Source organism: Rhamphochromis sp. 'chilingali' (genome assembly GCF_963969265.1).
Source record: "Rhamphochromis sp. 'chilingali' genome assembly, chromosome: 21".
NCBI classification, from domain to species: Eukaryota; Metazoa; Chordata; class Actinopteri; order Cichliformes; family Cichlidae; genus Rhamphochromis; species Rhamphochromis sp. 'chilingali'.
Genome location: NC_137949.1, coordinates 17,654,456 through 17,670,836, shown reverse-complemented (window position 1 = coordinate 17,670,836; position 16,381 = coordinate 17,654,456). Strand labels below are relative to the sequence as shown.

The following is a 16,381-nucleotide window of genomic DNA, read 5'->3' as shown; positions in this document are numbered from 1 at the left end:
ACTGATGACTAAATCACAGGGAAATCCTTTTCCTGTCTGTGTCAAAGGGGTAATTCCTAATGGACAACGCCATATTTGGCACATCAGTTTATGGGCGTGTGTGCTTTTATGCATGTGTTAAAGATGAGAGGACGGGGCAGGAAAGAGGTTTCCTTTGGGTACTGTGTGTGATATCCCTACATCGACTGCTCATTTAGACCTAAATGTGTTGGGTGGAGTTGGAATTGCGGGCAGGCATAGGAAGCACAGGCCGTTGAGGGTCATTTCCTTTTAGCTTGCCCTCTCCCATGGCCTCTCATAACAGACACGCACAGATACTATAGTATAAGGTAAATGCATGTATGGTATATTCACTGAAAATCCATAACATTTTAGCTGACATCCACATGGATGCTGTCATATGCTGGAGCTGGAATCCAGAAGGGGAGGGGAAGGTAGATTAGTAATCCAAAGACAGAGAGACTGTGAGAGAGCGAGAGAGTAAGAGCAGGAGAGGGAGGGGAGAGAGAGAGAGAGAGAGAGAGAGAGAGCGGGGACAATGTCAACAGCTCAGCTCCCAGCACAGTCAGCTGAAATCTAGAGCTCAGCTCAGAAGCTCGGAGAGGTGAAGCAGACGAAACTAAACGGCGTCTGTCAAACTCTGCAAACCCATGGAATTTGGTCATGAAGCTCCAAAAAGCAAAAACGGTTGCGTAGAAGCAGAAGATGCGGGATTGCTTTAAATTTTTCTTCTAACTTTTTTTTTTCTTTTGTGGAGTGCTTTTTTTTTTTTTTTTTTCATTTGCTAGTGAGGCAACACAGAGACGGTTCATCTCTTAGTGCAACCGGTCTGAAGTGGGTAAGTAGGCGATACTTGATCTGGATACTGATACTCTTAACCCTTCCCGGTCATTGTGAGTATTAGCTATTCGGTAGTCTTGTTCACCCATGACAGGCTACAGATGCTCATGCTGCTTAGTCCAGGCAGGAAAATTTGAAGATTTCTGCAGGCAATAAAATAAACATCAGGTAGGAGTGCTCATAGAGAGGAAGGGGGAAAAAAGACCTGGTGGGCAACAAGGGCTGCTGTTCCCCTGTGATAAAGTTTCCACATTTTGTGCTGTTGTGATTGGAGGGAAGGGCAGTATTTTACAATCGTTTTTCACTACAGTGGCTTTATAGCTCATAAACGGGAGCAAAAGTTGGGTTGTGAAATGAATGTGGTCTTGATGTTTGGGCTCGTTCTCCAACGGTGCTGACAGGACATCTTGCTGTACCCACATGTGTGCTGTTGCACTGTGTAAGAAACAGTTTTGGCTTAATAGTGATGCTTTTGGGTTCAGTTTGACATGAGATTCTAGAAGTTTTGGGAGTTTCATGATTTCATGGATGATCGGAGGCTCAGTGTTATTGCTGCTGCTGCAGATGTGAGTTGGAAGACATCAACATTTAGTTTCAACCAAATCACATTACAAGATGTCTAATGCACATTTCAGGGGAATTGTTCACATTTAAAAGACTGAAGGGTGATGGGATAGTATCATATGTAAAATGGATGCTATTTTGGGACCTAGATGATGAGTGATCACACATCTTCATCAATCACACAGTCATCTTCCATTCCATATTCCTCCCATGCAACCCATTATAGACACTGGGGGCTGAGTATGTATGGAAGACAGTTCTTTTTAACTGACAGTCCTTTCAAAGCTTCCTTAAGGGATGCCAGTACATGGCTACATGGCCCCTCAGAGCGGTGAAAATACCCAGCTTTACTCTTTTGGCTCGTCTGTCAGCTGTAAATCCTTTGCATGCTTTGAAAGCATGGTCATGTGAGTTCATTCACCAGCCGTCCAAATTTCCAACTAAGAAATTGATTAGGGATCCTTTCTTAGTCTCTTAACATCCCTCAAGGTTAAGGTTAGGACTAGGCATAGGCGTGGGATTTGGTGAAGGTTTACCCCTTTTTAAAAAAAAAAAAAGAATTTTCATAGAAAACTCAAAATGAAAACCTTGCAAGAAACAACTTGTCCCAGAACATGTAAGATGTCATTTGAAACCGGCTGTTTGGCATGTGGCTAAAACAAACTTGACCCTAACCTTAGATGGATTGTTGGTGACATGATGGACGTAAAGGGGGTTAGGGTTTACTGAGGCATAAGTTTTATTTATGGAAAATCTTCCAACTAGATAATATAGCATTTTAGAGTGATGTTTTCTTTTCTGGAGACTTTTATACAGCTAATGCAGCAGTAAAAGCAATATGAAAAAACACGAGACACATGTTATTTCGGTAACACTCATGTAATTCATCCCTTTTGGTGTTTTGCATTTTAAGGTCACTGAACCAGAGGCAAAGCTCATTTATATAGTCAAAGGGCCGTGTGTGTTTTTCTTTGATGTCTTTTTGCAGTGTGAACAAGATAGTATTTATTTCCACCACATTAAAAGCTTACTCTGCAGTCTGCTGGAAGACCTCCTACATCCATGTGCGCTGGGGGGCAAACAGAGCGACAGTACTAAAAGATTCAGCGTGCCGGGAGAGCATTAACGAAAGTGTACATATACACCCTCTGCTGCCGTCAGCGCTCTCGGGGCTTTTCATATTTTATCGACCATTACGGATGCATGAACTGCTCTCTCAGGCTTAGAGGGAGTGTGAGGGGGAGTTATTAAGCAAGGGTTGGCCTTTTATCGCTTCAGCCCTGCTGCTGACTGGCAGCTCAATGGCCTGCTCATTAGGATAGGGACAGAGAGAAAAAAGAGATGAGCTCTGTAAAGTTGCTTGGACGTCAACTATCTGATCTTTTGGCCAGGATCATCTTCATGTTGCGTTCACATTAGAGTAGTTACAGTGTCTGGGGGGCAGAACCCTGGAAGATTTTAGGAAAAATGCTGCTGGTCCTCTCTCCCCTTCACTGGAAGTCCCCACACAGTGTGTGTCAAATGCTGCTATTGTATTTGTGCCAGTGACACACTTTCTGGGGTTTATGATGTGTAAGCATATCTCCTCTTTACAGTGCTTCAGTTCAGTACAGTATTACCGCAGGCTATTTTAAAAAGTGCTCGTCACTTTGGAGAGCTGTTCCTGTCTTCTTTGCTATAACTGTCTCGGCGGAGCATTCCAGACATTACCCAGAAGCCCTATGTCCTCTATGCTGCAGCTGTTGACCTCTCACCCAGGCAAGATTAGTAGCCATTCACATTGTAGTGCAAAGCATGAGAAGTCAGATCATTGCAAGGTGACAAAGGCACATCTACTTAATCGGAGAGCGCAGTTGTGAGCTGTAACATGTATGAAAACAAACTGGTTCAAGAGAACAATCTCTCTCAGTTTTACTGATGGAAATCGCTCATCCTCTCAAGAAGACAAGACTGCAGGGTGTTTGAGGAGCACAGTCTCTGAGAATTTCTGCATCTTTTCCCTCTTGAGAGTCATGGTAACTAGCTCTAAGATTTTACTAGTGCCAACTTTGTTCCCACTTATAATAACACGTCTTTAGCTAGACTGGGAGCTCGTGACTCTGGAACGTTCCTCCCAGATGAAATCAGAAAGCGATTTGACACGGCAGGATGGCGTTTTGGAGTTTGAAGGGAAGGGATGCCAAGTATTGGATTTCATTCTGAGCCCTGTTAATATGTGGGAATGTCAAGGACTTTGGAATGTGGCGTGGCTGACTTTCTTCTCATTCCCAGTATTAATAGCATAGATATCCCAGTGATCCGGTCTATTTGACGAGCAGAGATGTGCCCATTGGCTTTTTGTAGAAATGGGTCAACAGCATGGCTGTATTTTCTATTGCTGGCCTCTGTGCTTGATAGAACCTTCACCCGGAGCCAACATTAACATCTGCATTGTTTGAGTCTCACAAAACAACTGGCAGACTGATTTTTCCTTGTGCAACGTGGATGTCTTGCAGAATACAGTTACTAATCAGGGTTGAGCGACTGGATAAATGTATCTATGAATGTGTCAGTGCATTGCTGTTTTTATTTTTTTCCTTGATATTTTTCCATTAATTTTTATCATTTTTTGGTTTTGTCTTCCTGAGGGTGGGAAAAAGCAAACTGTAAAAATGTCTTTGAAAACGATGCACTCTTCCAGTATATAAGTTTGTGGTGCTAAACTAAAGTGTTGCAATTCTAGTACAGAACACCCAACAGTAAAAAAAAAGACAGGACTTTTGGGTTACCTGATGTACCTGATGTAGTTTTGCATCTTTGTTGACATGGTTGATCATTTTGTAAGTGCTGTCCTTTTGGTATTAAACACTGAGCGGAAAAAGTCTTTTACTCTACCAAATCTCCAAAATGTGCAGACAGGCTTTCAAAGTCATGTTAATCCCTTGTTAACGTGGCCCAAGATGTCTGTTGCTGGATGGCTTCTTATTTCAGCTTTTTTTTTTCTTTTTTCTTTTTCATGTAACCCGTGTCTGTGGTTCGTGGCTTCTGTGAAGGGGTTTACCATGTTTCTAATAATTTGCTTCAAACTGGAACTGTACATGGTTGGGTACTTAAAGGGTGCCCTGCACTGCTCTATGGAGCTGCTAGATTTGTTTTGGTTAAAGCAACAATTTAAAAGCACACTTGTAACAACCCCCTGGCAATTTATGTGGCCTGCACTGTTATAAATGTTCCTTGCATCAGGAAATTGCATTTTTTTAATGAATCAGACTAAATGAAATGGCTATTAATGACATCCCTGGAGGATTGGAAAAATCTCCTACCCCCTCCCCTTTTTCCAGTGGTTGAGTTGAGGCATTTCCGCTTAATGGGTGAGATGGGTTACTGTGCCTCATGGCCTTGTTAAAACCAACTATGCTTATATGTTTGTTTTCAATGAGGCTAGAAGCTAATAGGACCTCTGAGAGAAAGAGATTAAAATTTACAATGTGATGGACTGATTGATCGGTAAAATGGCACAATGAGGACACCATGGGAAAGTCTGACGATTCTATTGTCTAGAATAACCAATTAACAGCATCCGAGTCCTCAGTTGACATATAGATGTAAAACGTAGGCTGCTCTAAGATGGTCTGTCAAGTTCATACACATAACCAGTAAAGACTCTATAACCATGGGCCAAATCCATATAATTACCCCATCCTTGCATTGGCTGTCTGACAGAGCTGTTTGTAAACAAAATAAAATGAAAAATGCCTCTGTCTAAATTTGATTGCTTTTGCCTTGGAGACAGTCTGGAAATATTTAAGCAACACTATTAACCACAAACCATTAAAGTAATTAATAATAATTGTGGTTGTGGGCAGTTTAAGTGGAGGTACTTTGTTTTCTTGGGGGGGGGGTTACTGTATGGAAGCTACTTAAAAATGCCTGCTTTGTGTTATTCTGTGTTGTTCCATCTTTGTTAGTTTGTTGCGTCCATTGTGAGAAATGTGAGGGCGGCCATGAAATTCTTTGTACTTGTGGGTCATGTGTTTCAGAAGTGTTAATTCGCTACGAATTTTCCCAGTGAGTCAGTCTTGAGCCACACTACAGTCATGTGAGAAACGAAGTCTTTTGAGGCAGTGGGCCAAAAATGACCAAAGTGGAGATGTTTGGTCATAATGCAAACATCACAACACAGCACATCATACTAGCTGTCAAGCACAGTGGTGGAAGGTTGACAGTTTGGGCTTGTTGTGCAGACACAGGAAATGTTCATCTTGCATTCATTGACTTGATCATGCATTCTACTGAATACCAAAGTATTCTAGAGTCAAATTTGAGGCAATCTGTTTGACAGCTAAAGCTTTGTTGAAATTGGGTCATGCAAAAAGACAATGATCCCAAACACAAATACAGCAGAAAAGAAATAATAAAGCAGAGTAATTGATAAATAAATGAATCAAGGTCTTGCAGTAGATTCCAGAAATTCCAGATCTGTCCAGTTCAAATGCTGTGGCAGGACCTTAAGAGAGCTATGCATAAACAAATGTGTGCAAACCTCAGTGATTGCTGCTTAAGGTGGGTCTACATGCCACTGAATCATGGGGTTGTAGTTCACTTTTTATATAACTGCATAGAATCCTTTCTTTTTCACACGACTGTATGTCCTGGCTGAAGACACAACATCTTTGAATCAGTCATCAGCTGTCTTGCAGCTTCCCTTATCTGATCGCAGGACAGAAAGGAAGTGACTAAAGGGAGGACTTAGCAAAGAAATCAAGAAGGTTGTGAAGGAATTAGTTAAATTAGTAGGGGGTGAAGGGAAGGGTGGGTTTCCTATCTTCCGATTCTGAAGTCCTTTCCTGAAAGATGCACGTAGGCATACCAGCACAGACAACCCTAATCTGTAATGACCTTAAACTCTTGATGGCCATGTGTAGATCAAGGCTTGACTGTAACATTGTAGAGTCCATGAATCTGGCTTCAGTATTGTGTGAGTGAAAATATAGGAAGACTGTGTTGTCATCAAAAGTCACTCTTTATTTCCCTGTGCTCTCTGATAGTCAGATTGGACTTCACTTTATACAAAGCCAGAATTTATTTATGTTTTTTTTTTTAAAAGGAAAAAGGTGGTCAAAAGGTGACCAAAATCATGGACTTCCTGCTAAGTTCTGAAAATATCCAACTGTGAATTAAATCAGCTGGTGGGTGTACTCTGTTGTTGGTTTCAGAATAAACTAGTCATTCTGTTGCTTCTAGCTTTCTCTCTGAGTGAATCTTTTCTGTAGCCAAAAATACAGCACAATCTCCATCTTTAAATTCCATGGTGGTATGTCTTTGGTTATCTCTGTCAGGTGACTTCTTCAGAGCCCAAAACATGCTAATTAAGGACAACCGTCCTAATAGAAAAGGCCATTAATACTGGACAGGGAGAGCATGGTGTCATAGCTAAAAATAACTGTCCCCTTGAAGATCAGATGCACATTCACTTGCAATGTTCTGACGGAGACTGCGCTAACCTACCCCATTGGGCCCCAGCAGAATTGTTCCAACCAAATCTGACCCATTGTCCAGGTCCACATGAGAAAGCCACTCGGTGTACAGACTCTCATGAAAGCGCTGTTGGCCTTCCAACATGAAATCCCTCGCAGAATGTGTGCTTTCAGAACAAGCACAGGAATGCAGCGCATGCAAATGTGCCGTGAAATAATGGCAGCTCCTCCGCTGTCAGCTCTGGTCATTTGTCAACTGAGGCTCTGCTAACCATGGAGCTCTAAACTGGATTTAGATGGGTGATGTCATGCTTCGGGAATGCATGTCACAATGTGTGTGGTGTACTGTGTATTTCTAATTTACAGTTTACGTTATTTAGATCACCAGTGGATCCTGTCTGTTATTCAAGCCAGTTGTTTCAGATTAATCATTATTTATTTCTATAATCTGACCACCCATGGTGCTAAACTGCCTGTAATTGAGGAAGTGATGCATTAATAAGATGACTTTAATCTCTGTTGGCAGAAAGAACAAACTTACATTTACATGTTTGCATGTATGTCTCTTGTAATGGGGGCGGGGGGGGGGGGGGGGGGGGGGGTTTCTTGCTTATATGTCACTGTTAAGTAAATGATTACAGCATAACCCCTCACTCTAACAGAATAAGATGTATGTGGTGTACATGCCCTCCCCGGGGCAGGAGCATGGGCCGTGGGTGGGCCACATCCTTGAGAAAGTGAATTTTCAGTGTCCCAGGTGATTTGGTTTGCAGCCAGTGGTTTTAGTGTGGGGAGAAAGGAATCAAAGGACAAACAGGCAGACGGTAAAAGGGGTTAGCAGGGCATGCTGCACAGGGCATGTCTGGGGCAACAACAGCCAAGGCTTAATTGTCTTCAGCGGCTGGGGTGAATCGCTACTTCCTGTTAAATTAATCAACACGAATAGTTCACATCCATATACAAGGACAGATGCAAGTTTTATGTATGAAAATATGACTACCAACAAATATGGAGACATGCAGCCAGGACAAGATTTCTGTTGCATTATCACACTTTGTGCTTGCACGTTCAGTTGACTTTTGTCAAACATTTGCTCTTCATTGTCATGAAATCCAGTGTAAGCATTTCTTAATTTCTGTTTATCTAGCCAAGTCTTTTCTTTTTTTAGAAAGATGGAATTTTTGGATTTTCTATGTTCAGCCGTCCCATTTGGTGATTGTTCTTGGAGCTAACCTCAAGTGGTTTCTTTCTTTACTATGATAAGTAATCAAGATGAGGTTGATTGAGCCATGTTTACTACCTCCCAGTAGATGATGCATGTCATTTCCAACACCAATTGGGAAACTCTATAATTAAAATTGTAATTAGAGTGCCACTGGAATTGAATTGAATCATGGCTGTTCCTCAGCATTTATTGGTGTCACTACATCAAGTAGGACATAAAGTGAAAAAAACCCCAACCTAATCCCACCTTTGCCATCTCTGTCCCTGCAGCTTGCTTCAACAATGCCACTTTTTCAGTCAATGGTTCATCTTGTTCCTGTCTGTGCCAGCGTGACACTGCTCTCCCATCCCTGGTACTGGCTTACATAAGCCCGCCTCCTGCATGGCCCAGCACCCCAAAGGAATGGTCCTCATTTGTGGGACCCAGAAACAATATGTGTGCAGCATAAATGTGCACCACACTCTTCCCTCTGATCTTTTATTCATTGCCTCTGTAAAACATAGTCAATGGCCTATCCTGCTTGTTATTTGTCTCGACTAGTTTTATTGTCGCTTTTTTTCTCCTCCACCAAAACGCATTTGACTTCCATTCTTTCTCTCTAAGTATCTCAACTAGAATTCATGCATCCAATGCATCCATCAATGTGTTCACAAGCAAATGACAAAGATACTTGCAGATGTAAAGGTGGATAGAGGGGAAAAAAAAGAATGACAGGGGAATAAAAGAGTTGCAGGAACTCACTGTAGCATCTTTAAGGAGCGTGTATTGTGCAGAGTAAAAATGACCTCTCGGAGTAAGTGGACAATTCAGCTTGGAAGAGGAATGGGTGAAAAACAGATCTTGATTTTGATCTCATTTTGCATTTGGTTCGAACAGCTTTGTGTTGTTTGGCAGATGTTGTGGAGAGGGTTGAAATTATGCAGGCACAGATGCACAGATAGCCAGTGCTTCTCTTCTTCGGTCTTCTGCACACACACAAAATCCTGCAGCAGCAGCATGTCTCTCCTCACTGCGTTCCCCTCCTCCTCGTCCTCCTCGTCCTCCTCTTCCACTGACCTACTTCCTAACACTGTGGATGAAGGATGAGGTAGCAGGCTCAATGAGAAGTGGCAGCAATAGTATCTCCGTTCTTCCTCCCTTCTTCCTGTCTTTCCTTCCCTTGTCTCCTTCCCAGCTCTCTCTTTCTGCTCAGACCCTTCAGAGATACGGGAGCAGGTTTCTCACTCTCCTTGACATCTCTTGGTTTAAAGTGTCTGCTTACATTTGAATCTTATATTTGATTTTATTGCATGAGTGTCTGGCTATATAAATGGCATACAGCAGAATATGTCTGTTTTCATGACTTTTACAGACATGGCTGTGTGCGTACAGAAATTCTCTATCTTGACAAGCAGTGACAAATCTCTGCGCAACTATTCCCATTTCGACACAGATGTTTTGAGTCTGTAGAGGTCCACAAACCATTTGCTCTTCAGTGAAAGCTTCCTTTTCCATACATGCATCTGTTTCCCAGAGATGAGCAAAGGCGTGTTAGGAAGTCTCCGTGTGATTTAGGGTCGGCATTTTGGGTACAGCTTCATCTGTTTCCAAGAGAAGAATATGGACTCTCATAATCTTCTTAATAGTAAAAGTTTATCATTATAGTATTTCAAGTTTTTGGTTATTCTAAGTTTATTTTTATCCATGCTTTCCGCTCAGGTTTCAATTGTTCAGTTGTAATTGCAGGGACAGCGATGTGGCTTTAAGCGACATGCCCATAAGTCCAGGGCATCCATGTTGGTACTTCATTAGTAGGTGTTTATGTGGATGTATAGGAGCTGGTATAAAAATAGGGAGCACAGCAAAAGAAAATAAATGTTAGATGATAATGTTTCTTTTTAGCCAACCATGCATTTAAATAGATAAATCACTCCAAAAAGTTCATATTTTTCTGTTTCACACATTCCTTTCTTCCCAGTTGTGCTACATATTGGCTGCCTTCTCCTACCAAGCTACTCAAACCAAAACCAACAAACAGACTGAAAGCAAGAGAGAAGCAGCCTCATTCTTACCAGCTCCTCTAAAACTGTGTTTGCGTTTCCTTTCAGCTATACATTAATAAGCTAAGCAATAAGCTAAACATTTCCCAACTGTTGCCCAGAAAGAAAGCAAAGTGTACATATTGAGATATGCTCCCAGGCAGAAGTAACAGCTTGTCAAGGATGGAAAGCATTTAAATGGAAGGAACAGAACAGCAGAAAATGGGGATTAAAGATGGATGGAGTAGATGGTGAGCAGTGGCAAGGACAAATGACAGATGTTACTGTCAGAGGGGGGTTGATGAAAGGACTCCGTTCACCCTGAAAGAGAGGAATAATGGGAGATGACAGGGAGTGAAGAAATGAAAAGCTGGGGGATGAAGTAGGGCTCTCAGGTCACATATGGCAGTGGACACGGTCAATTTGGATTGTTTGTGTGGTGACTCCTTCATACAAAGCATAGTAAAGGTTACACAAATAGTCACGGGTATAGTCTTGGTTCTTTGTATTTGCCATACAGTATATACAGTATTTTTTCTGTGTATATAATGTTTGGATTCCTTGGCCCACTTTCCCGGGGCACAGGCTGGAAGCAGGCCAGCAGACCTGGTGCTGAGTGAAGACTGGCTGCACGTGGGGCTCAGTGGGAGAGTGAAGATAGAAATGCACACAGAGACACTGGACAGTGCATTTTGCTGAATGGCTTTAAAACCCCTGTAGAGCGGCCTCTTTTCCATTAGGCTCGGCCAGCTGTCGGCAGCAGCTATAACTAACTCCATACAATAAAGCTTTGGCACTGTGCTTATATCTTATACTAATAAAATGATAACAAGCTGTCACTGTTACAGTCTGAGGTAAACCAATCTCCTTGATTTATCTCCCTGATGGGGCCTTTATTCAAATTTTGCCACCTTGCCTTTTTAAAGTGCTGTTCTCTCTCATTTTTCCTCCTAACTCGCCACTATGAATTCTCATCTAAGTCCATATAAGGCGTGATCAAAAAGTGCTTGTAAAGATCATCATCTTGTGCAGCTCTGGACCATTTTCTGTACAGCTACTATTCTTCTAGCCTTTACATGTCCAGTTGTGTTTGGGCTTCTCCGATATGTCAAAACGTGATCATTCAATTTTATTTTCATTTTCAGGAAGTTGCGGGGAGGAAAATATGGCTAATAGGGCAGGTGGTGAACAAAGATTGTGTTGATGTGGGTAGAAAATAGGTTTCAGTGCGCTCACAGCTGGCACCACCACATTTCAGGACATTTTCTGTGAGTGCTCCCCCTCAGACGTTGCAGTAGAACTCCACATTGACGGTTTCCCCCTTTACAGTACACAATGCTGTGATGAGCATGCTCCTGGCTCACATCATGTGTTGCCTTCAGGCTTAAAAAAAACTCTGGACTCTTCAGGTTGAAACAGAAGTTGCTTTTTCCTCTCAGTGAACTTGCAGAGTGCTCAGTGTAAGTGGTTTGAACAGGGCTTCCAAGGAGCAATCTAAAAAAATGGCAGTGGAGCTGAAAGCTGTACAGACATGACACAAATTGCACAACAAATGGAAATATTTTGAGGATATTCCTGTTCCAGTGTGTGGTGACTAAAACATCTCTTCTGTTTTGTACACTTTACTGGCAGAGTATTACAGGTATTGTTTGTATGTTTAGAACTGTGGCTTTCTTTGTAGTTATACATATCATTCCATGATGTCCTTCAAAGTAGGTTGTTTATCCTTGAATTATGTGTTGTGTAGCGTGTTGAAGTATCCCTCGTATATAAAATATATGGACTCGGCTATTTTAAATATTTTTCCTATTGTGCATCTTAGTTATGTTCACATGGTGTGTGTGTAAGTGCAAGTGGAATGTCATGCATAATAACTGGAGAAAGCTTGAAAAAGTGCATTTTGGGTAAACCTTAAATTTGAAACATGGTAATTGGACTGGTTCTTATATAAGGCTTTCCTACTCTACTGGAGCATGCAAAGCATTTTATACAACGCGCCTCATTCACCCATTCTCGCCCATTTATACGAGCACTTTTTTCTCTGTTTTTTGTCCAACATTCATTCTCTGATAAGCATAAAGCAACTTGGGGTTCAGGATCTTGCCCAAGAATACTTTGACATGCAGACTGGAGCAGCCAGGGACTGAACCAGCAACCTTTCAAATGAATGGATGGACTTTTTTTTTTAATGTAGTCATATTTTACCATTCTTGAATTTGGTATACAATGTACATAATATGTATAGATTGGATATATCACATCACTAAGGGGATTTTGGCTTGGATTGTGACTCTTAGAGTGGGTGTAAAAAGGATTTGGTTGTTATATAGGATGATCCAAACTGATCTAGAATAATGAATGGGAGATATCAGAGGTGAATAGGTGCACATAGCTCATTTTTAACCTTGAGCCAAGTTCAGTCCCCGCCTGATTTGAGCGGCGGCGGACTCTGGGATTGTCACCTCGGGTATCATAACACACATGCCGCTGTAGAGTTAAATATACTGCACACACAGGCACAAGATGCCACACATGCTGGAATTCACATTTGAAGCGCTGATGCAATGACTACCAAACAGTCCAAGTACTGGAAGGTGAATTACATGGAATAATTCCGAAATTAAGCCCACTGTTGGACACACAAGCATTTCCATGTTCAACAAACCAAAGAAAACTTTAAGTTGCTTTTTATTTAAAATAGCCTCCGGCTCATTCGTAGGTCTGCTCCTTCTGCCCTGAGAAGGATGACAGGTTCAAGGAGGCGGAAAAAACAAATGAACAAAAAAGATGAAAAGGGCAAAATGGAAATGTAGTGTTTTCTCTGTTCATTTTTTCCCCTTTAAGCGCTTGTCATGGGTCCAGGGCATTCATAAAGAATTTACCATGTGGCTCATTTTAGACCGTGCGGTGAGAACTCCTTCACTGAGCAAATCTGCATGTGAGAGAGTCATGATGTAGTAGATTGTGGCTTCTTCTGGAAACTGAGGTCATAAAGTTTCACTGCCATCTTGAACAGATGTGTGCAAAGCTCCAGATATTATTTAATGCTTGTCAGGATATGTGAGAATATCAATAGAAGCATAACACATGGGAGTAGTTGCTTAAAAAAATCTGGTCCTGCTTCTGCTTTCCAAACATCTTGGACACTTTTTGTAGTTCCCATAAATGGCTCCCAAATTGATTTCTTGGTCAAATGTTTCTGCTAGATTTGCATGCCTAAGGGTTTTGCACAACAGGCCCGAGGTCCTTTCATTCACAAATGCAGTTAACTGTTACATAAAGAAGCGCTCTGCCAACTGTGTGTGCATCTGATAGGACATAATACAGTGTAACGAGTGTGTTATTCACGCAGTGAAGACCACCCGGATTCTTTTCGTAGCATCAAGGAAATCCTCCAGGATGTTTTACACCATTCGATCCTCGCTCATGTTGGTAGAGGGTGTCACTCACTGTTGTCTAAGGGGGGGAGGCACTGCCAGGGCACAAAGACACACATGCACACAGGCAACAAATGCTGCACAGTCGCTATTGTACTCATGGACAAGAGCTTTCTTTGTTGTGGCATAAGAGCAACTAATGTCAAGACTCCTGTTGCCACACAGCGAGAATATCTCTACAATCCTTGGGACATGTTTTTAAGGACACAGTAAAGGCAATCTGGATAAAGAATAGGCTTGGATAAACTGTAAGTTAATGTGCATTTCCAGTCATTCTAGCAGTTTCTGTACATGGAACTGTATTGTTTATTTATGTGGTGGCTGTTGCTGCTCATATCTTCCTGTATTTATGCCAAACAAACAGGGCTCCGGGAAACATAAATGGCTTAACTTCCTGTGCACTACAAATAATTTCTTTGCAAGGAAACATCGACAGGAGACACAGGGCGTGTAGACCATCATAAGGCCTTAAAGATCTGGGAACATTATGAATCCTGTGCTGTATTTGACTGAGAATCAAATCAATAATTTATTGTGCGGGGAAAAATGTCATGCTCACTTGTCTTAGCGTGTTATAAATCTTGGACTGTAGGAGAGCAGCTTCACATGATTCACAGCACAGAATAACGTTTTTTTTTTTTTTTGTTTTTTTTTGTCTTATAAGATTTAGCATCTTGGTTCCTTCTTTGACTTAGACAAGCTGCTTTAGCTCCCTCAACCCTCACCTGTAGTTTGAGCCAACTCTATTCTGATTGGCTGCATCTTTAAAACAGAAGGTTTGAACAACTGGTTGGTGGGGTTGTTGTGGTCACATTTGAGGACTGAGATGGAAGAAAGTGCAATCACTGTGTTGCAGATGTTGTAGGGGTACCAGAGAGTTAGGAGATTTTTGGGGTTAGGGATTAGGATTAGGGATTGATTTAAAAAATGTTTCCATTTTTCCCTGTTTCAATCCAAAAGTTGAATAGTTTGGAATAAATTATTATAGATTAAAGGCACTGCACGGGCCAGTGCACATCACTTATAACTTCCCAGATGCTGTGTTGCTCACCAGAGGTCACATGCTGTCCATCATTAAACTATTGAAATGTGTTGGTTAAAGATCCAGGAAACTTTAAATCCACTTTAAAGTAACTGAGAGCCATTTGCTTGGTCTTCTCTCTCTCTTTTCCAGATGATGCAACCTAGATAGCAGCCTCGTCCTCCGCTCCACTCCCCCTCCCTGCCCCTTGGCCCCTTCCTCTATCTTCCTGGACCTGCACCGCCACTGCCACCTGTGTTACCACAGCCATCATGCCCCCCAGGAAGAGGACACGACAGGGCCTGGGCTTCCTGTGCTGCTTCGGCAGCAGCGAGCCCCCGGAGATCAACCTGAAGGACACCGTGCCACTGCAGCTGCTGGAGTTCAGTGCGCCCATGCCGCCTGCTGAGGAGCTGCATGCGCGTTTCTCCGAACTGGTGGTGAGTAAAGATAGATTCAACTTGATGAATGATTAAGTAAGCTGTTTTCACACTCACACAGGGCTGCCCTGAACTTTTCTAGGACTTCGTTTTGGATGTTAGTTTTTGTGATGCTGAATTGCGTTGATTTGTGAAGCAAGTAGGCATCACGTGCAGTGCCCCCTGCAGGCTCTATCAAGCCAGCATCCTTATCTAAACCAATATATAGAGTTGCAGGAGTACATCCTGATGATCAAGTGCAATCAAGGAGGGTGTTTCCTCTGGATGCTGCAATGCATTAGTCTTGCAAGCATTAAACGTCCAGGGGCTTCAGCAGGGGAGGAAAATTTATGAAAGTTTTTCACCTCTAAGCAGTTTGGAACTGAAGAAGCTTTTTGGATCGGAAATGAAACATCTTTAGAAAACTTAACAAAGTCTATTGTCCTTCTTATCAAGCTCTTAAGACTACCATAACCTGGATGACTGAGAACCTACACAGAAAACATTTATCCTGCTTTCAGACTGCTGTGCTTCCCATGTTTGTTTTTTGGTGGAGTTGAATTGGCTTTTAAAATCCCATGTAAAAACTGGAAAAACAGAGTGAAACACTGCTGCAGACAGTTCATGCACCAAATAGTAACATAAACTTATATATTAGTCTCCATGAAAGAGATTTGTGTGCTATTTAGTGGTTTCTCAGTCTCATGGCTGTTGAACAGAAGCCTTGCCCTTCTCCAAACATTTTACAAACTGGATAGTTTAAAGTGAAATCACATCTGTCATAAGAATTAATCCAGGATTTGTCCAGCCCAGTTCTTTTTCTTTTCCTGCTGCTCATTATACCAAACAATACGAGATCAGTGTCTCGAATTAGAAGCGGATTTCTTACAGAGGATGCCTTGATGGTTGGGTGAGGCCATGTCTCAATCGCCACTACAAATTCAGAAGCTCATCCTCTCCAGTATGCAGCCCACTCTTGCACTACAGTCCCTATCGTTGTTGGCAGAGGTTGATGTCTGGTCTCTGTGCCAGACTAGGATAACTGTACTTGCATGTGCCCATGGTGTGGACATGGATCAGGTCACAACTGCGTCAATGGAGAAGGCTGCTGTTCGTTTCAGCTGCCCTGCAAACAGGTCATGGCTTTACAGCTTTGCTGTTTCTGTCTCTCCATTTGCTCACTTCCAGTCTCTTGGTTGGTTTTGTTCCTGTCTGCCTCCATCACTCTCCTCAGATTTCCTGCTTCTCTCTGTCTCCCAACAATGTGTTTACTGGTGTGGCCACAGGACTGCTTCTGGCACTGCTGAGTGTTTGGGAATGCTAAACTTTACTGCCTGCAGGATATATCACTCCACTGTTAAATTCAATTCAGGGGATCAATGGAACTTCCGTTTATGATAA

General features: G+C 42.2%; 1 protein-coding gene across 5 annotated transcripts in view; it reads left to right on the top strand.

The window, feature by feature from the left end:
- daam2 (dishevelled associated activator of morphogenesis 2) overlaps positions 1–16,381 on the top strand; it is a 112,508-nt gene that overhangs the window by 25,217 nt on the left and 70,910 nt on the right. For 4 of the 5 annotated variants that reach the window (XM_080869950.1, XM_080869948.1, XM_080869949.1 and 1 more), the window contains exon 2: positions 14,715–15,001. In XM_080869950.1, coding sequence (XP_080726076.1) covers positions 14,834–15,001 — 168 coding nt within the window. In that variant the 5' untranslated portion in view covers positions 14,715–14,833. Of the gene's footprint in view, positions 1–582; positions 839–14,714; positions 15,002–16,381 lie in introns of those variants that run through there. The other variant, XM_080869947.1, reaches the window with a different exon arrangement.